Here is a 24,234-nt window from a genome sequence, read left to right as displayed (position 1 = left end):
TGTAAACACAAAATCATTCAGCTCTGGCTTCTGTTTCACAGAAATATAAAGAGGAGGGGAAACAAAGCCTAAATTCCCTTAATCATCCATCACAATGAGAAAAACCAAAGAATATATTTCTGATGTGCAGCAAAAGATAATTGATCTTCACAAATTGGTGAAGTGGCTTTAAGAAAAGAGCTAGAGCAGTGAAAATGAGCATTTCCATCATCAGGGCAATAATTAAGAATTTCCAACCATCAGAAAATGTTACAAAACTGCCTGGAAGAGGACGTGTTCCTATATCGTCCTAATGTGTGGTGAGAAGGAGAGTTTGAGTAGCTAAAGACTCTCCTAGGGTCACAGCTGAAGATTTGCAGAAAATTGTTGAGCCTCTGGTTCAGAAAACCTTTTAAAAAATTGTCAAACAGAACCTACATCAACACATGTTGTTTGGGAGGGTTACAAGAAAAATTCTCCTAGCTCATTCAAAAACAAACTAAAGCATATTCTGTTATCAGCCATGACTGGAACTTTAAATGGGAATGGCTTCTATGGTCAGATGAAACTAAAAAATGAGCTTTTTAGCAGCAAACACTCAAGATGGGTTTGGTAAACACAGAGAAAAAAAGTACCCCATGTGTACAATGAAATATACTGCTGTGTTTTTTATGTTGTGGGCCTATATTTCTGCTGGAGGTTCTTGACATCTTGTTAAAATACATGGCATCATGGATTCTATCAAATACCAACAGATAAAAAATCAGTAAGTCACTGACTCTGTTAGAAACCTTATAATGGGCCATGTTTGGATCCTCTAACTGTACAATAACCAAAACACAAACCTCAAAAACAACACAAAAATGGGTCACTGAGCTCAAAACCAAGCTTCTGCTATAGCCATTCCACTTTTCTGACCTGAACCCCACAGAAAATGAGAGAAGTGAACTGAAGAGGAGAAGCAACAACATGGAGCTGGGAATCTAAAAGGCCTGGAGTGATTCTGGACGAAGGAATGATCTCTAAACTCTTGTCAGGTGCTTTCTTACCTCATCAGGCATTATAGGAGAAAATTTAGACCTGTTAAACTAGCAAATGGAGGTTTTAACAAGTATTGAATAAAAGGGTGCCAATAATTGTGGACAATGTGAATTTGAGAAAAACATTTATTTCATAATCATATTTCCTCCCATTTTAAATTCTTATTATCCAATAAAAGAATACATTTTTGTGAATTTTTTTAATGAAAAATCAAAAGGATTAACAATGCAGGTGAATTTTCACAGCCTTATTTGGTCACATTCACCAAGGGTGCTAATATTTTTGGCCACAACTGTAGTATTAGTGAATATAATCTCTTTTAATGTTTCTCCTCGTCTTTCTCCATACACATCTGTGACAGTATTTAATGATACAATATTTGTCAAAAGACAAAAACTGCAGAGTATCCAGGAATATGGGTTTAATTCCATAAAGCACAAAAAATACAGAAAACCAAAAGCTCATAGAAAATAAACCATACGATGACTACAATGTAATATTTTGTTGATCCTCTCTTTCTTGATTAATAAAATGCCATTCTCTTGGGCATGGGTGTAAATTCCATCTGACAGTGGGGGGACAATGACATTTCTAAAGAGCAATTTTTGAAGGGGACACAAATAATGCAGACAGAATTGTACTTGTAAGTGTAACGTGGGTCCCTGTGTTAATTTGTATTTGTGTTTTGGTTTATTCATATGTCTCTGTGCAACCTATGTTTGACTTGTGTTCATGAATGCCCTTCTCCCTGTGATGATTAGTGTCTCCGCCCCCTTGTTTGTTACTATGGATACTCATTGTTCTCATGCTCTTCCCCTAGTTTGTTGTCTGAGTTACTCATTGTTTCTGTTCTGTGATTGAACATTGTCATGCATTTATACCCTGCCTGTTCATTCTTTGTTTGTGGTTCGTTGTTTGATGTTGCCTGTCCCTAGTGTTCTCTAGTTTATGGTTTTTGCTCTGTTTACCTATATGTGTTATGGAATAAACTGCATTTGGATCCGCCTCTCGCCTCATTGTGTTGCTTATCCGTGACAGAACGAACAACCAAATAAGGATCCAGCAGCAATTCCTCGCTCCCGTGTTTGTGTTCCCTCGTGCTTCCCAAGGTCTCCCTGTGTTTAGTCCGACCCCGCTCACGAGATGACTTCCGCCGTGTCTGAGCATGTGCACAAGTCATTAGGTGATCCGGTTCATCCTGTGAAAACCCGGGTCGGCTGCTTGATTTCCAGTTTGATGGATACCCCGCTGATCACTGTCCGAGCGACCAGAATCTCTCCTCGAGTACATCTTCTCCGAGTGAATCCCCGAGTGAATCTTCCCTGAGCAAGTCTCCGAGTGAATCTTCCCTGAGCAAGTCTCCGAGTGAACCTTTCCTGAGCAGATCTCCGAGTGAACCTTCCCTGAGTAGATTTCTAAGAAAATCATCTGTGAGTGAGTCATTTTCGAGTGTGGCATCTTCTAGTAATTCATTGGAACTGTTTAAGGCTAGCAGGTTTGCTACATCACATGAGACAGCTACATTCGGTGAACTACTTAAACCGTTTGTTCCAGTTGAATTACTAAAGCCCTCGGAGCTCCCTAAACTTTACAATCTCTGTGAATCTTCCATGTTGGCTCTGGCTTTGTGCTATGTTTTTTCTGCTTGTGGCACACCAGTTCTACAGGAGATCACTCAAACTCATGAGCACAAGTCCCACGAACACCCTCACATGGCTAGAAGATTTGAACCTGTGTCACTGCTGTCATGACTAAAAGGTCTGAGCCCTCTGAGCCGAGGGAGTCCTCTGAGCCCTCTGAGCCGAGGGAGTCCTCTGAGCCCTCTGAGCCGAGGGAGTCCTCTGAGCCAAGTGAGCCCTCTGAGTCCTCTGAGCCGAGTGAGTCCTCTGAGCCGAGTGAGTCCTCTGAGCCGAGTGAGTCCTCTGAGCCCTCTGAGCCGAGTGAGCCCTCTGAGCCGAGTGAGCCCTCTGAGCCGAGTGAGTCCTCTGAGCCACATTGGTCAGCTAGTGTGGTCACGGCGAAGCCCCAGAGACTCCTTATTGTCATCAAAACTATGGCCAGTATTGAACTCTCTGCCTGTCCCAAGATGGCTGTCCCCAAGCTCCTTGCTCTCACTGCCTGGTCCAAGATGGCCAAGTTTGAACTCCCTTCCCTATCTAACGTGGCCCTGAGGGCCTCTTTCTATTGTCTCCCTCTACCCAGGTTCCTGATACCACCAGCACCACCCTGGGATCCAGTCCCTCTCTGGCCTCTGGTTGCCTGCTCTGGCTGCCTGCTCTGCCGGCTCCTCCGCCCTGGCTGCCTGCTCAGCCCGCGGCTCCTCCGCCCTGGCTGCCTGCTCAGCCCGCGGCTCCTCCGCCCTGGCTGCCTGCTCAGCCCGCGGCTCTGCCCTGGCCCTTGCCCCTGGACTTTCATGGTCCTGGCCCACCATCCCTCCCCCGGGTCCACCTCCATTCCACCGCCCACCTGGACTTATGCACTTTGGGTTTTTCTGGTGGGGCGTCGGAAGCCGCCCCTTTGAGGGGGGGCTATGTAACATGGTGTCCCTGTGTTAATATGTATTTGTGTTTTGGTTTATTCATATGTCTCTGTGCAACCTATGTTTGACTTGTGTTCATGAATGCCCTTCTCCCTGTGATGATTAGTGTCTCCGCCCCCTTGTTTGTTACTATGGATTCTCATTGATCTCATGCTCTTCCCCTTGTTTGTTGTCTGAGTTACTCATTGTTTCTGTTCTGTGATTGGACATTGTCATGCATTTATACCCTGCCTGTTCATTCGTTGTTTGTGGTTCGTTGTTTGATGTCGCCTGTCCCTAGTGTTCTCTAGTTCATGTTTTTGCTCTGTTTACCTATGTGTTATGGAATAAACTGCATTTGGATCCGCCTCTCGCCTCATCGTGTTGCTTATCCGTGACAATAAGGATAAATGTACACAGAGGACAGCCTAATATTCTTCTCCAAAATCATTTATTTCCCATTCTTTTCCCCAGTTTTAAGCTTAAAATCATGGACATCCCCTCAAAAGCTTTGCTGATATGTACATTTTGGTAAGACTTTTAAATTCATCCCAAAGCCAAAGGTGAGCTTCAGTTTACACTCCAAGCACAACTACACATAACACATACAAAACTTTTCAAAGACATCAATTGATCTCTGTCAGATATCACTGCTGGCTACTAATCTATTTATTAAATTCATTTTAAAACATATTTATAATTTCTTATAATGGTTTTGAGCATTAAGTGTATGTAGTGTAGCGTCTCATACCTCAGTTGTGAGATGTATGGCAGACAGTGAAGTAAACTCATCACTTGACTCTCTTCATCCTCTTCATCTGTGCAGTCTATCAGCTCTACTGGTTTCTTCTCTGTTTGAAGCTTCAGCACTTCCAGGAGGATGGAGATCTTTCTCTTTGAGAGTTTTATGGTCCAGACATCAGGTGCTGACTGATAAACTGACTGTAATGCTGGAAGTAAACTCCTGCCTGTTTGACTCTCATAGTTCTTCACATGTGAGCAAAGATCCAGCAGGAAATCACTCTGAGCATCATAATTAATCTGTTCATAAGGAAAAGATCTGTATGTGCAGACTGATGTCAACAGTTTCAGCATCTGATCTCCTGTGTGTGCCTCAGTTTCTGATGCTTTAATGAAGAGTTTCAACACAAATTTGATCACAGCACTTGTATCAACAACATAAAATCTGTTTGAAAAGGAAAATAAAAAATATTAAAACATATCACAATGTGTGTTACACTTTTAAAATGTATCAAATACAAACAGTACCTCAGTTGTGAGATGTATGGCAGACAGTGAAGTAAACTCATCACTTGACTCTCTTCATCTGTGCAGTCTATCAGCTCTACTGGTTTCTTCTCTGTTTGGAGCTTCAACACTTCCAGGAGGATGGAGGTCTTTCTCTCTGAGAGATTTATGATCCAGACATCAGGTGCTGACTGTATATAAACTGACTGTAATGCCGGAAGTAAACTCCTGCCTGTTTGACTCTCATAGTCCTTCACATGTGAGCAAAGATCCAGCAGGAAATCACTCTGAGCATCATCATCATTAATCCATTCATGAGGAAAAGATCGGTATGTGCAGACTGATGTCAACAGTTTTAGCATCTGATCTCCTGTGTGTGCCTCAGTTTCTGATGCTTTAATGAAGAGTTTCAACACACATTTGATCACAGCGCTTGTATCATTATACTGAAATCTGTTTGAAAAGGAAAATGAGAAATATTAAAACATATCACAATGTGTGTTACACTTTTAAAATGTATCAAATAAAAACAGTACCTCAGTTGTGAGATGTATGGCAGACAGTGAAGTAAACTCATCACTTGACTCTCTTCATCTCTGCAGTCTATCAGCTTAGTTTCTAACTACTGGTTTCTTCTCTGTTTGAAGCTTCAGCACTTCCAGGAGGATGGAGGACTTTCTCTCTGAGAGATTTATGATCCAGACATGAGGTGCTGACTGTATATAAACTGACTGTAATGCTGGAAGGAAACTCCTGCCTGTTTGAGTCTCATAGTCCTTCACATGACAGTAAAGATCCAGCAGTGCTCGGTTCAGATCTGGTCTTTTATAGGGATTTGGATCAAAGTAGGTGCAACAGCAAGATGTTGTAATTTCATCTTTCTGCTGTTTCTGTTTGCACTGTGATACTTTATGGAAGAACTGTAGTAAACATTTTATTTCCTTTAGTGGTTCATCCCAAAGTTTAATTCTGTAATACAGAAATCAAATACAAGAATATGACATGCATTTAAAAATGAGTACACAAAGTACCACCTAATTTTGACAAGAAAAACCCTGTGAATCAACATTATTTTTCCTCAGTACCTGATCTTTGGTGAGCAGGAGAGAATCAACTTCATTCCTGTGTCAGAGACGGTGCAGTCCTCCAAATTCAGATAAACCTCTTTATCTCTGGATTGACTGATCACATAAGACAAAGCACAACACTGATGAGGATCCAGATTCACATCAGGTTCCAGCTGATGGTTCATCTTCTCCAGGAACATTAAACAAGCTTTAGATGACTGAAGCTCATACAAACACTGACACACATAGAGAAGATCAATGTCTGTATCATCATTCTGAGGCTGAAGGAAAGTGTCCAAAAGTTTCTTAATCAACCAATCTGATGTTTTCTTCATCTGATCCTCTGGGAAAAGACTCTTGAGGAGTTTGATGTTATGTTCACCCAGAAGTCCACAGAGGAAATGAAGAACATATCTCATGTGTTTATTCTCCTCAGTCTGACAGAGTTTCAGGACTTTCTCAATTTCATCCGGATTCCCGAGAAGCCACAAAGCGGAGAAGAATTCCTGCATTGTGTTGTGAAGAAATGCACAGTGTGTCACTGCAGATGTTGGACTGTCTCTTATTGTGATCGTTTTTAGAAACACAGAACAAATGTCTGTTTGATCACCGCTGATCTCTGGAAGGTTCAGGCTTTTCTGCTCAGTCTCACTGAATGCATTTTTCATCATGAAATAAAGCTGCTCTTTGATCTCACTTATATATTGATCTATTTGTCCAAGTGTTTTTCTCCCATGTTTCTTCAAAGCATCACGTAAGATGTGGATGTACATTTCCGTCACTGTGTGTGAATGTTTGAGCTCGGTGTCATTTTTAAAGAGAAAGAAGACTGCAGTCATGAACGCATACACTGGCACATAGCTAAGACTGAACAGCTCTTGATTGTTCAACACAACATTCAGAAGATCAGGATTATGACCCAACATCATCTGATAGTAGTTTCTGATAGACTCTTCACTGAATCCCTGAACATACACTTTGTGTGAGCACCAGTCAGAATAAAGAGGATCATCTTCCAGCTCTGATCTGCATGTTATTATGATCTTTGCCTCGGGTAGAAGTTCACGGTTCATGATCTTCTTCAGGATGAAATGTTTGTGAAAACAACTGATACCATCAAACACAATGACAACATTCTCAGAGTTTTCTTCAATATCTTGAAATATTTCTTTTCTGTCTTTCTCATTTGGTTTTAAATTCATGTCAAACAAAAAGGATTCTAAGTTCACCAGGTTTGAACTGTGAGACAAAACACTTTCATCAAAGTAAAACATGTAGTCTGGCTCTTTATCATCTTTATCTGTCCAAGTTTTCAGTATCTGCTGGACAACTGTTGTCTTTCCTATTCCAGGTTTACCAATCAGCAGGATGTTTTTGTCTTTCCACTTCAGCAGATCTTCGGGTGTAAGTGCTTCTTGTTTATCAGGGATGTAAGATCGCAGCTTTTTGGGACGCAGTTTTCTAAATTTTTTACACTTTGTTTTTATTTTGCAGTGAGCAGTTTTCACCACAGCGTCTGTCTCTAGAACAAGAGGTACGTAAATGAAGTTTGCTTCTTTCTTGTTTTGCAGATATTTGCCGTTCTGTTGCCACTGTTTCTTCAGGATATCTTCTGCTTTCTTCTTCAGCTGTATCTGGTAGTTTTGACAGGGCTTTGTCCCTAAAATGACAAAGAAATGTAAAATATTTATAAAACATGTTTTTTATCACTGATTTTATTAAATATTTCCATTACAGGAATAGTTCAGCCTAAAATGAAAACTCTCTCAATTTACTCTCATGTCATCCTAGCCGAACTCAATCAGAGTTACATTAAATAATATCCTGACTCTTCCTAGCTTTATAATGGCATTAAATAGTGTCCGATTTGGGCAAATCTTCTTTTTAGGGTGAAGTATTCCTTTAATCTACTTACCAAGTAAGTATACAGTGTCTGCATCTTCCCTGAAAGAAAAACAACTTATCCAGTGATGTAAATCAGGATGTAGAGTCCTCCTCCGGGTGAAATCCAAAATCCTGAGTAATTCATAACTGGCCTTTTGCCCTTTCTTAATGACCCAGTCCAGTATACATCTGGCTTTATCAAACTCTGTCCTCTCTGCTTTGAAAGCATCAACATCATGATCATTGAAAACCTTCTGCTGATAAAGATTCTCAATGATGAGAGGATAATTTTCCATATGAGTCACCAGTTTACACCTGCATGTTTGCAGGTACTCAGCAGCAGATTGTTGTGCACAGGCCATGCTGCAGGTCTTTCCAGTCTGAAGTACAAAAGACAAAAGTACGAAAGGTTTTTTCTTAACCTGCATGAATCTCTTTTTTGATGAACACAAAATAATATTTTGATAAATGATGGTAAGCTCACAGCTGATTGTAATCATTGACTTCCATAATAGGAAAACAAATACGATGGAATTCAGTTGGTACTGTCAACTGTGTGCTTAAATTTTTCAAAATATCTTCAAAGGTACAAAATACATCATTGATAAACATTCAACAACAATAAACACAACATTAAAAGATAAAACATAAGCTTTATATCAAAGAATAACAAAATATTCCTGTTTTCTAGTTTTTATTCTCATAATGGTTTCACTGGTTTATCATGTTTCTCTGGTGTTTTAATAATACATATCATTATAAATATCTTAAATCTTGCCTTGAGATTGTAGTGAAAATGAAATGTCAAATTATTAAAGCAACACTAAAGAGTTTTTGCTCTCTGATCCCCCTACAGGTTAGAAGCGTAATTGTCCATTACCACTGTCGTAAATAATTTAGCCTACTGCAGCATAGCTCAGCTGGCTCTGATTGGATTGTAGGTCTGCCATAAAGCAAGTTTTTGTAGTTTTCACTCCAACTACAGGACCGCGACCCGACAGGTCCAAAATGAAAATGTAAAAATAAAGTAAATGTATTCAAAAGTAAAATACAAGTAAAATGGAGCCTAAATGTAACTGCCACAGAAGCAGCACATATAATTGTGCGCTAATAGCAAAATCAAAAATCACATACATTTTTGTATATAATTTTGAATACAATTCCAAACCTGTGAAAACAAAGAACTGACCAAATTCTAAGAAATGAAAAGGAAAAGTATAAGCACCACAAATATAGCGTTGTTTTTGCATATTGGAGTTATTCGATCTACGTCATCAATGTTCACGGCGGCCATTTTGTTGACATAGAAACCATGACAACTGTCAGTCTGCCAATTGACAAGGGAGGCAGCGTCGGTATTGTCCATGGTATTATAGATGTAATTTTTTTAAACAGCGCGATGGTGTGTGGTGTAATATACGGCTGTTCTAAAAACAGCAATAAGAACCCCGGAATTAGTTTGTATGCGATACCGACTGTCAGAAAACATGAAAGGAAGGAGACAGAGGAGTTGAACCAGCGAAGGAGAGACTCCCAACAGCAAAGTCTGTCCCCATCATTTTACCACAGGTAACGTTAGGGATATATGCCTCACAACAAAGTCTGTTCCCATCATTTTATCACATGTAGAAAACATTTCAGTTTTTAGATAACTTAATGTCACCTCACAGCAAAGTCTGTCCCCATAATTTGATCACATATAGCTGTAAGCAGTGGCTGAAACTGCTTTTTCAAATAAGCTGCCATAAATTGAGACGGTTATTAAATTAGTATTAATAACTATATGAACACAATAGGTCTGGCATTGATGCTAGGTAGGGAATTCAGGGCCGTTCACATTATAAAGATAACTATAAAAATAAATTGTTTTGAAAATCATTTTATATTAAAGAGAAAATTACCTGCAGTTGCAGTGAAAAGTGACTATGTAATGCTTTTTATTCTTATTAACCAACCCTTATGCCAAAAGGTAAGAGATTACACAAACTATTAGATTCACTGTTTAGAGTTACGCAAAACGCAACGTGTTGAGGACATCTGCACAAGTTATTATTACAAGCAATATTAAAGGCAAGTTATTTTGCGCGAGTGCTGTGAGCGAATTAGCATGCCGTAAACGTATCGTTCGGTGATGTGGACGCTAATATAGTTATCGTTATAGTTAGCGTTATAGTTATCGTTATAATGTGAACGACCCTTTAGCGCTTGTATGATGTATGCGGATACTGTATAAACGATATAGTAAGGCTGGGCGATAAATCGATTTTATCGATTAATTCGAATGTGTAGTTTAACATCGATTTGTTTGAATTAAATCGGTTTCCTCTTTAACATCCGCCAAAACTCCCCTCTGGGCTCCCGTTGTTCCGAGTGGGCTCAGCCCTCCCCCGCGGGTTTGCCATAGAGATACACAAACAACATGGCAGCGAGCGCGGGGCGGGTAAAGTTGTCACTTTATTGCAGAGCGGGTCATTAAAAACAAAATAAAAAAAAACATGTATGTTGCGTGCAATACACAATAGTCTTTATTAAATATTTGGGAATTTTTATTTTCATATTTTATTAGGTTCTTTGATAAGGTTAAATTACTTACGCTACGTAGCAACGTAACTTATCACTGTTGGCCTTGCATCACCAAAGCTGCCAGCTACAAAAATAAAATAAACAGAGAAATAAAAGTGAAGAAGAAAGATGAGGTGCAAGAGATATTAAGGTCTGAATTTGTCGGTAGATAATACAAACTTTGCTTTGTAAATGTAAAAAATTGTTATCATTATAATATGACAATGCTGGTTTCAGCCGCCGATCAGTCTGTGCAGCATGAACTCGACCAATCCTAATCTCTCTATACTTCCGTTCTTATGGTATGGCAGGTCTGGGAAAAGATTGCAGCAATTATCAACACGACCCAACATCAAGTGATCCAATCAGATCTCGATAGACGAATTCAAGTCCACCCCTTAACTATTTCATTTCAGAAGCCGGTTTTACTGGATGTACGTCACCATGGGGAAAAAAAAGACAATCGCTACTTCCGTCTCATGGCGACTTTAAGTAGTGATGTGACATTCTGCGCCGAGGCTTCGAAGCTTGTATCAAAAAACATCTCACAGTGAACCCCTTGCGCAGGTTTTGAGTGTCATGCACATCGGTAGATCACAAGCACTTTTATCACCCAGTTCATAAGCACTTCACCATCCTAAAATTTTTTATTTTTTATTTTGATTATGCCTACATGAGCCTTGCCTATGAACTCATAGACTTAAAAAAAAAAAAAACTCATAGGCTTAGGACTAAGTCTAAAGTTTATGTAAATAAGGCTGCATGTATTGATCAAAGCAGATTCATACAAATGTTTCTATACAAGTAAATTTTTCCCATTTATTATTTTTTCTTAAGTTCATTCTATAACAGTCACTGTCCCACAGGTGGGACGTTTGGCATTACATATTTAAAACAATAATTTCATAGTCTAAACCTACACCAATCTTGACAAACTATATATCGTTGGAAAGCTCTAAGAATGTAGTTTTTATATTTCAACACCATTTTGAAAAAAAAAATGCAGTAGGAGTTATTTTCTAAAATGTCGCAGGCCAACAGATGGGCCCAAGGTGTATTTACATATTTATTTGTAAATATCCCATTAAACTGAAATAACCTTGACAAACTATATATTGTTGGAAAGCTCAGGGAATGTAGTTTTCATATTTCAAAGCCATTTGATGATAGAATTTGTATTGTGACAGTCATTTTGTTAAATGTCACTCACCCCATAGGAATGCATATGAATGATTATATATTTTTAACACTAATACCCTATAAACTTGAAATAATCTTGACAAACTATATATTGTTGGAAAGCTCTAGGAATGTTGTTTTCATATTTCAAAGCCATTTGATGATGAAAATTTGTAGCAACAGTCATTTTGTGAATTGTCACTGACCCCGTAGGAGTATGAATTAGTTTATATTCATAATTCTAATATTCTTCAAATGAATCTATGAATCTTCAAAACTCTTGACAACCTATATATCGTTGGAAAGCTCTAAGAATGTAGTTTTCATATTTCAAAACCTTTTTGCATTAAAAACAACGCAGTGACAAGATAATGCAACTAACCGTTGACACCTTGGCCATGGTTGGTAAATCCACTAAAAGTGTAACAGAAACTTCATTTTTTGTTATTATATCTTCAAATTTGGTTCAGAACTAGTTGAGACTTGTGTCTTTATTGTTGTGGTGTTTTGAGAGTACAACATTAAACATTTTATATACATTTGATTAGAGAGTATATACTTTATTGCATTATTTTTATTATTTCAAATAAATTTAAACTGGTATAACTATTTTTTTTCAAACACCTCAGTGTAAAACTATAAATTGTCTTCTTTAAAAAGAGACCAAGATTTTGCTTCTAGATCCAAATATGCCAGAGTTATAGTAATTTGAACGTGCAGATCACTTTTTCACCCCCCCCCACTCAAAAGGGGGGGGGGTTACAGTTATAGGGTTAATCATTTGTTCCCTATAGCATACTAACACATTAAGAAACATTTTCTTCAAAACCACGTTGCTTTTGTCGTTTTCACGAAACAAAAAATAGGTAATCTGAAACAGCAACTGTTCACCTTTTGACCACAAGATGTCGTTAGTGTGCACCATGTTGAAAAGCTTTGAGTAATGAACTTTTGTGTGATACAGCTGAGGGGAGACCCTCGGTGCTTCACAAGGCTTTAACCATCACTAACTTCAAGCATACTGTACAATATGCAATACTGCACTTCTTCATTCAGCAAGAATTGGTTAAAATGTGTTCAAAAACGCGCCTTCACATTTAACAAATACTATATGACTGAAATAAACATCTGTTATAATGCCTGAAAAAGTGCAAATGAAAACATATTTAATTCATTTACTTGAATTCATAGGGGCGGTTTCCCGGACCAGGATTAGCTTAATCCAGGACTAGGCCTTAGTTTAATTAGGAAATATAACTAGTTTTAACAAACATGCCTTACTAAAAACATTACCTGTGTGCATTTTGAGGTAAAACAAAGGGCACTGATGTATTTTAAGATATGTCAGTGCAAGTTATTTTCAGTTTGGAGAGCTCTTAAAAGTGTTTAAGTCTAGGACTAGTCTAATCCCTGTCCGGGAAACCGCCCCATAAAGTACTAAAGCAGGGTTTCCCAAACTGGGGTTCGTGAGCCCCTGGTGGTTCGCGAGGGAATTGCAGGGGCTTCGTGAATTTATAAAAACAATGAATTACAATTTAATAATAAAATGTAAATACATTTGAAAATTAAAATAATCTAAAAATAAACACTTACACAAAATATATATTTTATTTGTTTAATCTGGATGTCTGACCACTACCTCACACTAGGATAGCTCATACAAAATGTACACTACAAATACGTTATGTAGCAATAAAAGAAGTTACTTGATGAAAGTCCAAAAAAAGTAAGTTAATATTAACTGTGTATAACTATGTAAAATACTACTGAATAAAAATTTAAACGAATGAAAAAAAAATTGGTATTAATGATAGAAAAATTAACTTAAAATGTCAGCTAGCCTACTTCAAATAAATAATTTAGTACAAGGGGGTTCGTCTGACAAAAACTTTGAAAACCACCATACTAAAGCATTCTCAAAGTGCACACCTCACCCAGTTGACCTCTATATGTTTAACGCTCGTGCCAGTCTAGCTGATTTACCTGTAGGTTTATTTACAATGTAAACTAGAATACGAACAATGCAACAAGATGAAATTGAACACTCACCTCTCTACGTCCTCTTTATCTGTGTTTATTCAGCGTCGCGTACGGGCTACTGGCAGGGAGATTCCGTTTAGTTTTATTTTTTACGGTTTACTTTCACAATGTTCACAGAGTTTAAGCAGTCGCAACCATGTTTAAATATCTCCGGTTTTTCTAAGGTGAACACAGCAGGTGCGCTTAAAAAAAAGAGAGGCGTGCTCGACTTCATGCGGAGACGCAGATCGTTCAATGTATGACGACACACTATCGCAAGAGCAATTCGAAAGCACCGCATTTAAATCGCTCTCGCGGTACTGTGATATTATACTCCGATCTGTCTGCGCAACGCCGCATGACGTCCAACACATTAAATTCTTCCGTGTAGAATACAATACAAAACCACACCCAAAGCAAGGTTGGTTTGAAAGATTTTCATAAATACAAACTTCACAGTTTAGTCACAACAGATCCTGGTTTTACGAGGTGTAACCTGGTGTCAAGCTGTAGTTAGGACTGCTTAAAGACGTCAATGTCATTTTAGTTATTAATTTTAAATACAAGCTTTTTTGCGAAATTGATTTGCTAATAACTTACTTTCATTGGCAGATGTATTTTCAAAATCTATCTGGTTCGCCAGGAAATTAAATTCACACGTCATCGTTGATCCTTTTAGGTCAAAAGTGCCCAAATGTGTTTAACAAAAGTGTTTTTGTGAAACTTACATCTGATATAACAGGTCAAGTTCTAGCAACTGAGACAAACAGCAGTTTAACATAGTAAGTTTTATATGTGAAATTACATTTTAGGTTTGATGTAAATATTTAGGTTTACAATTATTTGATGAAATGTATGTTGAGTAGGTAGCTCATATACTGTAGTCATGTTTGCAGGTTTTGTTTTATTGACCCATTGAAATAAGTAAACAGATGTGGTTCAATATTTGAGGTAAAAACTATGCAAATCATATAAAAATATTTTGTGCACAACTAGCCTACAAGTAAATTATTAAAAAAATCTATTAAATGGTTCCTCTTTTTAAAATGTCACACTTCATACAAAAATATAAAACAAGAAGATTGGTGATGATAATAAATATGAATGTGATTCATAAAGTGATGTTGATATTCATCTCTTTGGATGAAGTTTTTGTCATCACCAGATCTCCAATTGTGGGTCTGTAATGAAAAGCTTTTTGTCTTCAATTCTGTTGTTGAAGAGCCTAGAGAAATACAAATTTTGATATTAAAGCCCATCTCAAACAAATACAGCTTCATGAACAAATTAACGTGATTTGTGCTCACACACCCTTACTGTCTTTATGTTACTGTACAGAGAGACGATATTGTAGATTTTCTCTACCCCAGCGTCAGTGATGTTATTGCCACTAAAACTACAGAACAGACAAAAATCATCAGAAACACAATAAATATTACAGGACACTCAATGCTTAATGTTGACAATCTCTCTCTGTCTTTCACTCACTCAATGATTTCTGCTTTATGAAGGTTTGGCAGCAGGAGATCCAGACTCTGATCAGTTAGATGACACTGACTGAGATCCAGTTCTGTCAGACCTTCAGAATGATCCAGAACCAGCGCCAGTCCTCTACAGACCTGCAGGTCCAGCTGAGTCTGACTGAGATCCACTTCTGCACCCAGAGCCTGAGAAAGAGATTCAGCTTCCCCAGGACCCACATGAGAGAGAAACTGAAGCAGCATCCATTTATCACAGCTGAAAGAGAGACAGAGATGTTTTATTTGTGTATCTGTGCTTGTGTATGAATGATATGTGTTGATGTTTCCTCACCGGAGTTTAACAGAGTGTAAAACTGAGAAGAGTTGATGGATTCCAGCTGTATTAATCTCACAGTCGTGTAGACTCAGCTGTGTGAGGGTTTGTGTATCTTTATAAGCTCTCTGAATGACTGCAGATATCACACGGCAGTCTTCAGCAGTCAGTTGTAGAGTCTCTGTGTCTTCTGTCAGGTCCAGTGCTGAACCACAGGTGAAGTCCAGTTTGTGCTGCAGGGCAGAGAGCAAAACCACTGACGCCTCCTGCTGGACATCAGATGAACTGCAGCAGTGAATCATTCTCAATAACAGCCGTCTGTCAACACTGAAAACAAACAACAACTCAATCACAACAAAACACAAATAAAAATTATATATCACTGTAAATCTGTTCATTATTTCTATATTTTCAGAGTATATTAAGGTTTTCCCTTAAATAAGATTAATCTTTAAGCTTTTCTGTCATGCCAGAATATTAGCATGTTGTTTACCGCTGAAAGTGAATCTTGTTCAGAAATGGCAGTATTTCTCTGATGTTGAGTGTCGTGTCTTTTTCTTTAAGGTTAAGAGTGATTGATGGAATATCACACTGCAGGAAATAGTGAAGTTTTTCCCAGCTGAAGGAACAGGAAGTCAAATCTCCACCCACTTTCTGCAGGAAGCACAGAGTCACTTCCTCTTCTTGAGCTTCATACACACATTCAGCCAGCGTCTGGAGAATCTCTTCAGAGAGTCTAAACACACACAGAGTTTTATTTTGTATGTCATTATGAATGAAGTGTGGATGAGCATCAATATTTTACATCTATACTGGAAAATGATACTTCTCAATAAACATTAAATCAATTTTACAGTTGTTACAATTGGTCATTACAAAAAAATGAATAATATTTTATTACCCATAAATATTTAATCACAATGTATTCAATAATTTCAATATTAGCACTGCTCAAATCTGTTACATAAAAACACAATCACAGACCTGAGAGTCGCTGGGCTCTGCTGACACAATAGGAGAGTTAAAGAGAGAGACTTCATCCTGCATTCAGTCAAGTTTAAACACTGAACAGTCCAGAGTCTCAGAAGAGAAGACAAACTGCTCAAAACCCTGGACATCTCCATCTCTGACCGCTGTTTATCATTCAGATCAAGTGAGAGTTCATTTACACTGACAGGAGCTCCAACCCCTGAAGACCTCAATGCTCGCACTATTCTCAATATCATATAACCACTCAACCTGAAAACAACAACAATGCAGAATATAAATAGTTAAATATACAGAAATAAAAAGAAGATATTTATAACAGTTCATTACCTGAGTGTGTGTATGTTTGTGATGCGTCTGAAGAGAAGTCTTGTTCCTCTGAGAGAGATGGCTTCAGGCTTGACAGTGAAAGTGAGTTTATCAGCAGACAGATGTAAGACTTCACCCACAAACCTGCAGGTGCTGCTGGGTAATTTTCCATCCAGACTGAGATTGAAGTCCAGAGCCTGAAACAGTGACATCACCAGATCTGGATTCTCTCTGAACTGAACCAGTTTAACCAGACTTAACACACAGTCCTTATCACCACTGAAAAACACAAGACTTGATTAAAACAAACAGATAAATAAACAACTAAACATCACCAATGAACCACGATCACTTCAGACAATAAACACATTTATGCAGTACTGACCGCAGTTGTGAGATGTATGGCAGACAGTGAAGTAAACTCATCACTTGACTCTCTTCATATGTCCAGGAGTCTATCAGCTCTACTGGTTTCTTCTCTGTTTGGAGCTTCAACACTTCCAGGAGGATGGAGGTCTTTCTCTCTGAGAGATTTATGATCCAGACATCAGGTGACTGATAAACTGACTGTAATGCTGGAAGTAAACTCCTGCCTCTTTGACTCTCATAGTCCTTCACATGTGAGTAAAGATCCAGCAGGAAATCACTCTGTTTTATATTATCATAATACCTCTCATGATAAGGGAAGGTTTTGTAACTGCACACAGATGACAGCTGAGTAATGAAATTTGTTCCTGTATTGATGTCATTATTTACAGCTGTAACACAGATCCTCAGCAGAAACTTCACTGTAGACATTCGTTGTGTCTCATCATAACTGTAGTAAAATCTGATGAAATACAGAAAACCAAACAACTCCTTTATTTGTGATAACACACAGCATTCATCCAATTATACAGTATAGTGTAGCATGTGCGTGACGGCTAGCCCATACATCCCACAGGAAATTTAAATCAAATACTCAATTTTACCTTGATAATTTGTTATATAAGAGGTCATCATACTTAAATGAACATCCTGCAAGTTTCAAAACTGAAAACGTCCGTGCTACTGAAATATAACAGTTTTTGGCCCCAAGCCAGTATTACAAGCCAGTGTGGAATTCGAAAAAATATGACGTCAAAGTAGAATTGAAGCACCTCCCCATAACCAAATACAAGGACCACTTTTGTAGCCCCTCCCACAGCTTCGCGTCACACACACATGTCTCAACAATAAGTAAACATGTCTTTAAAGATTGCCAAATTTAACCAAAATTACTTTTAAATAAATTTTTTCTGAGAGACTTTTATTTTGACGAGGTGATCTGAATTAACCATGGAAACGCATTTTCGGTTGTGGAAGAACGGTCAATGGGAAGAACACAGACGCTGGATAATGGAGGCTCAACATTAGGAATGCGTGGATAAAGTTTGGTTTTGAAGGAGTTCCAGCTCGTGTTTGTTTACTTTGTGTACACGGATTCATTTGTAAAGAAGTCGATGCTGGATTTGCAGAAAGACTGTGATTAAAAACAGTCATATTGGATCTGACAAAAATGACACAGCAGTAACTTATACACAGTAAGTTTATTTAAGTTAGTGCGTTTCACTATTGCTTTGTTAGAAGAGATCGCTTGATTTAACATCCGTGTCTAAACACGCATGTTTGACTGTTTTAATGTACTAAAAACATTAAACGATTAATAAAGGTAACGTTACAACACGACTGTAATTTAACGGTAGAAATATACAAAGTTAGTGATATAGAAGGATTTATCAGCAGCAATTTAGATTCTGATGCCGGCTTACTGTGTTGTATACGGTATTTTAGGCGAGTTGCGTTTGAAAGGTCAAACACACAACAAAGCTTTTTTATCATATAACTGTGGTATGTAACGTTACGTGTATGTCAGAGCAACCTCACAAGCACAATAGAAATATGCAAAGTTATTGATAAGGATTTATCAGCCGCAGTTTAGATTCTGATGCGCGCTTACTGTGTTGTATACGGTAATTTAGTCACGTCGAGTTTAAATTTTTGTTTCTACTTTACTATACGTATTGTCATTTATGTGTATCGTCTTTAGCACCCAGAATCTTTTGTGGCTCAAACATATTTGTGTTCGGCTGCTATTTTCACAAATTAATGTTTTTAAAACATTTGCCCACATGTAATGACGGGGAATGAAGCCGTCCAATCATAGCAGTGGGCGTTTACGTCCAGGTCTTCAGTGCGGCCCGCCCCTTCAAACAAACCATTTCTCCAGAGAGCCACTAATCCATGTTACAAAATAGCCTATTACTTATTGCTTTTGATGTTTTTGAATGTAAAAACCACGCGAACATCATAAGTAGACATCAGACAACAGTATAAAACAATAAAATCGACAAATTCACTGCCCCTTTAAGGATCTTTAACAATATGTATTGGACCAGTGTTTCAGAAGACTAGGTTCGCTGCAGAGAAAGATGCTGCAACAACTCACAGCAGTGACTCAGAGACCGTAGTACTGTTAAACTGAGGTATGTATTGAGAATAGTACAAATAAAAGTAAAATAATAGTTTCAGGTAAAAAAAAAAAAAACAATACAAAGCTGTATCACTCAACACTTTTTGTTGTGCATGAAATCACACCCCTTTTTCCCTTTGAAGAGGTACAGTAGGTAGTTTAAAGGTAAGTATATAACAGGTAAGTATATATCTCTTTTCTTTGTTTAGTTAAACCAAGTAAGTGAATTACCCTAAATAAAACAACAATAAAACTCTTTGTACCTTAATTCACTTTTTCAGATTTCAGAAAATAACAAGCGCAAAATTCAAACCTGAGTTATTTCAACCATAAATTCAACACAGTATAAAACAAAGACACAGTAATACAAAATTTTACAATAGTTCAATCAAATGTAATTAGATCAGTGTAAATCCTTTTTTCAGTTCTCAGTCCTTTAGGTAGTCCATAAAGATGAATTGGGTGTGTTATCTGTCTATGGGAAGACAGAATTCACACAAGTGAAACAAGAAGAAAGTGTGTTTCAGGGTCCTACCATATATGTAGTGTTCAGATGTGCAAAACAGTTTTCCTATCTATCACAGAAAATCCAAGTAAGACTCGGGAATGGCTTGCCAGTCCAAACCCTCATAAAACTCACAGAAGGCTGGGACAAATCCAGAAAACATCAACAGCTCCAGCATCAGCACATGGAAAGATAAAGGGAACAAACAAAAACACAAAAACAAAAAACCTGGCCAAGGAGATCGACAAAATCACAGAACACTCCAGAATGACTCGGATGTAACTCGACTCCTTTAACTCGGTTTCTTTTACCTTCAATTCATACTCAAAACGGGTTTAAGCACCATATTTCTCCATATTTCTTCTCTTTTCTCTAGTATTTTCAACCACAGCATTCACATGTAGTGTGCACACGGGAGAGAGCTGCTTCTCCAACTGAACGCACATTTTACGTGAAACCCGGAAGTGAGCTCCTCCACCGTGTTACATTCTACAGTCTGATTGGTTCTACTCACATTTAAGACTCAACTCTATTGGCTACATTACGAACCAACTAAAAGTACATATTTTTTAAAACTCACATTTTCTTTTTCATAATTGATCTTTACAAATCAATTTTAAAAGGTTTTAAAGGGAATTAACCATATGTGACCAGTCACGGAAAGTAGGGACACAAGTCAGATCTGGGGCATTTTGAGTTATTCATAGATTCTGAAAGTGCAGTTTCTAAGCTTTCTAACGATGTGTAACACATGGAAATCTGATAAGATTTGGAGAAGTTGTGGCCATTTGAATGTAACACATTCAAGAAAGAGAATGCTGAGAAATTTGAGAAAGAAAAAAGTTAACACTTTCCCTTTTCCAAGGCTGGAGAGACAATAGGGCTCATTTACATCTCATTTAGCTAAGCCATACCCCCTGTAAAGCCTTTTTCAGATACATATGTTCTAGCATCATAGGTAGTATTTTATTACAGAAGTCCGAATGAACAACATGCAAAAATAAACAGGACTTTTACCTTTGTGGGGATCACAAGTCGAATCCAGTCTGTTTCAGATGTGTGAATCATCCAATGATTTTTGTCCACAAATGCGTATAATCCGTGAAATATAGATATAGTCTATTGTTTACATCAGATTTTGCATGAACTTCTGGTAATACAATATAATATACAATCTGAGGACTATTTACATCGTAACATGTAAGGGTATATGAGCTTACACTCCGTTAAACACATGAACCCGTCTTCAAAGTTTGTATTTAAAATAGGGAGGTAGTATAATAGATAATCCAAAAATAGCCCCGTCGAAAACGTGAAGTCCTTAAGGGATGTTACCAATCGCTCGCTCGTTACTCCATCAGCCAATGACTTCATGGAAAATATTGATAGACAAAACATGTAGCCAATTATATAAAAAGTTCAACGATCTCTGTGTAACTTGTGAGTTTGACTTCATGCTGCGCTGCAAGACGTCAAAGTACCGCGAGAGCGAATCGAAATTAAACTACTCCGTAAGATTTCTAAGAGCTCTCGCGGTACTTTGACGTCATCCGACTGCGGCGCCCCATAAAGTCAGTGACGTGGCTGACTGTTATTTGTTCCGCCCCAGCTTCTTTTATTTTTCTTTTGTTTTGTGCGCCCGAGCTTCATTTACAGTCTGGGGAGACGCACGCTATAAGTTTGAAAAAAATAAATAAAACTAAGCAAACATGTCTGAGGAACAGGGCAGCCGCGTCACTACAAGTCACGTGACTTCACGCTCGAGCCGGAAGAGAAGACAATGCTGAATAAAGTCGTAATTCTTGCTATTTTTGGACCAAACTGTATTTTCAAGGTTCATCACAATCTTACTGACCGAATGATGTCATATGGACTACTTTGATTATGTTTTTATTACCTTTCGGACATGGAAACCGTACATAGATTTTCAATTGAGGAAACAGAAAGCTCTCGGACTAAATCTAAAGTTAAAACATCTTAAACTGTGTTCCGAAGATGAACGGAGGTCTTCCGAGTTTAGAATGACATACGGGTAAGTCATAAATGACATTATTTTCAGTTTTGGGCGAACTATCCTTTTTCAGTAGTCACGCTGTTCCCTGTGGGGGCGGAGGCGAAAACACAAGCTTATACAGTATGTAAATATACACACAGACAATGACGCCCCCCGCTGCACGCTAGAATCTCTGAAAAAACAAGGCTATTTCAACCGCAAAATGTACGCTTTTAAATATACATAAACTGCTATCTCAAACATGGAGAGGCTTCTTCGTGATCTCAACTAACAGATTCTGCAATAAAACGAAAATCACACATTTTGAACAAAAAAAAACTTTGATTCTCATTTTCTTGAAACTTGTGCTGCCAACTTGTGTCCCTGGTTTCCGTGACGGGTCACATATTTAGCTGCCTCTCAAGTAACCTTGGTTACACTTCCCCCTCCTGAATCTTAGCTTGTGCGTGGGAAGCTAATAGTTTTACACAGGTAAAACTCTGCTAGGTTCAAGTTCACAGCTATGTTTACTATACTCAGACTCTTCTACTGACTCAGAGTGTGCAGAACTCAAGCCTTGCAACAAAGATTGAATGACTGAGATTAAGGGATTTCCAAGCCGTGCATAATGCATTTATCTGGTAGTCTGACTTGTCTTCTCAAACGCCTTGGGCCTACATTTTCTACATCCCCTAACTCAATTGGAACATCTGGAAATTGTTTGACAGGGGCTAATTCGGGATGTAAGTAGCTTTTCCTTCTTGAGTATCTACATCAGTTAAATTTTAACATTCTGAATGACTCATTTAATAGCTCAGTAGGTTAATTGCATTCTTCTCTTGAGATTACTTCTACTAGTTCACTTTCTTTTTCTCTTTCAGGTTCAACGTCGGAGTCGTTTGGATCCATGTGAGGGGTTACAGGTAAGTTTTCATTTATTTCATTTCTGGTTATGTCTTGTTCATCAGGTGAGTTATTCATCAACTGAGTCCGGACAACAGAAGGTGGATTTTCTGACTATGACTGCGAAGAGTTATCAACTGGAAGTCCAAAAGCAAGATCCACAGGCAGTCTTGGTTTTCTTCCAAACATCATTTAATAGGTCGAGTACCCAGTAACATCGTTTTTTGTACAGTTGTAGGCATGCACAAGTGGTCTGACAAACTCCTTCCAGTGGGCTTTCTTTTCATTCTCGAGGGTTCCTAGCACTTGTAACAAAGTTCGGTTGAACCTCTCTACAGGGTTCCCTCTGGGATGATAGGGAGTTGTCCGCACCTTGCGAATACCAGCAACTCTTGAATAGTCTGCGACTCAAAATCTGGGCCTTGATCAGTATGCAATTTCTCTGGAAATCCATAGTACAATAGGAAATTTTCCCAGAGGCATTTGGCCACAGTTCGGGCTTTCTGATCTTTGGTGAGAACTGCAATAGCGTACTTTGTAAAATGGTCTGTTACAACCAGTATATCTTTGGTATTGCTATTGTCTGGCTCTACTGTCAAGAAGTCCAAACATACAAGCTCCAAGGGCCTACTGGTTTTTATGTTAACCAAGGGAGCTGCTTTCTGTGGTGGTGCTTTTCTTCGAATGCAACGTTCACAAGTTTTGATCTTTCTTTCTAGGGCATCAGCCATCTTGGGCCAAAAGAACCGAGAACGAAGGAGATCAAGGGTTCGCTCTAACCCTGGATTACCCATGTCATCGTGTAGACTGGTAAGTACCATCTCTCGAAGTTCTTTGGGTAACACCAGTTGATTCAGCACTCTACCTTGATCTGTTCTTCTCTGAAATAGCACCCCATTCTTTATTTCCAACTTGTTCCACTCTCTCATCCATGGACCTATAGTAGGCGACTGCGTTTTCTTACCAGTGGGTTTCTCACCGGACTCCAAATATTCCAAAACTTCTTTTAATTCAGGATCTGCTTGCTGACGTATTGCCAAGTCATCATCTGACAGGTGAGAAAGTTCAGGTATACCATGATTATTTTGATTCTGGAATTCTCTAGGCAGTGCGTGAACATCTGTTGTGAGAGACTCCACCAATGTCATATAGGCAGGGCAATACTCTTTTTGAGGCTGGCAGACCTGATGTCTCTCGCACACAGCTTTCACAGCATCTGGAAGGATTTCAGACAGATTTACGTTGATTTCAGGTTAGTGATTCAGAGTGAACTGTTTAATCCTTTCCTGTTCTTTTTGAGAGTCTAGATCATTCACCAGCTGTCCATTTGAGTGTCTGGACAACCCATCGGCATCCTGGTTTTGGGCTCCTGCTCTATACTGGATTTTGAAGTTGTATGTTGATAATCCAGATAGTCATCTATAGCTTGTGGAGTCCAACTTTGCAGAGGTCAAGAGGTACGTTAAAGGGTTACTGTCTGTTACAACAGTAAATTCAGCCCTGTACAAGTAATCATTAAACTTCAAAGTTACTGCCCATTTAAGGGCAAAAAACCCAAGTTTATGAGCAGGGTACCTAGCCTCACTCTTAGTTAACCCTCTACTGGCGTAAGCAAGAACTCTTAACTGCCCTTCTTGTTCCTGATACAGCACAGCACCCAAGCCTGTAGTACTGGCGTCTGTATTTAATATATAAGGCAGTCTGGGGTTAGCATATCCCAAGACTGGGGCAGTAGTCAACTTCTCTACAATGGTC

At 38.5% G+C, this 24,234-nt stretch overlaps 2 protein-coding genes across 7 annotated transcripts in view; both read right to left on the bottom strand.

Annotated features, from left to right (window-relative positions):
- The window catches only part of LOC135734156 (uncharacterized), an 81,146-nt gene that overhangs the window by 9,736 nt on the left and 47,176 nt on the right, over positions 1–24,234 (bottom strand). For 2 of the 6 annotated variants that reach the window (XM_065253041.1, XM_065253043.1), the window contains exons 13-14: positions 4,808–5,239; positions 4,290–4,724 (exon numbers count right to left, since the gene is read on the bottom strand). In XM_065253041.1, the coding sequence (XP_065109113.1) occupies positions 4,290–4,724; positions 4,808–5,239 (867 nt within the window). Of the gene's footprint in view, positions 1–4,289; positions 4,725–4,807; positions 5,240–14,335; positions 14,723–14,808; positions 14,894–14,985; positions 15,235–15,309; positions 15,619–15,784; positions 16,028–16,275; positions 16,531–16,608; positions 16,867–16,972; positions 17,417–24,234 lie in introns of those variants that run through there. The other 4 variants (XM_065253042.1, XM_073813761.1, XM_065253045.2 and 1 more) reach the window with 3 other exon arrangements.
- On the bottom strand, positions 5,398–11,878 carry LOC135733691 (nucleotide-binding oligomerization domain-containing protein 1-like). Its single transcript, XM_065252487.1, has 4 exons — positions 11,861–11,878; positions 7,769–8,117; positions 5,872–7,513; positions 5,398–5,755 (listed from the first exon to the last, which is right to left on the bottom strand). The coding sequence occupies exons 1-4, from the start codon at positions 11,876–11,878 to the stop codon at positions 5,398–5,400; spliced, it is 2,367 nt and encodes a 788-aa protein (XP_065108559.1).

Source organism: Paramisgurnus dabryanus, chromosome 3, assembly GCF_030506205.2.
Source record: "Paramisgurnus dabryanus chromosome 3, PD_genome_1.1, whole genome shotgun sequence".
Taxonomy (NCBI): Eukaryota; Metazoa; Chordata; class Actinopteri; order Cypriniformes; family Cobitidae; genus Paramisgurnus; species Paramisgurnus dabryanus.
Note: the sequence above shows the minus strand (reverse complement) of the source record. Positions and strands in the feature narration are given on the sequence as shown.

Bases quoted from the DNA above. Each gene is read 5' to 3' on its own strand.
- LOC135733691 (XM_065252487.1), bottom strand. The intron at 7,514-7,768 runs GTAAGTAGATTA...TTGTCATTTTAG, and splicing joins AGACACTGTATACTTACTTG to GGACAAAGCCCTGTCAAAAC. The intron at 5,756-5,871 runs GTACTGAGGAAA...TCTGTATTACAG, and splicing joins TCCTGCTCACCAAAGATCAG to AATTAAACTTTGGGATGAAC.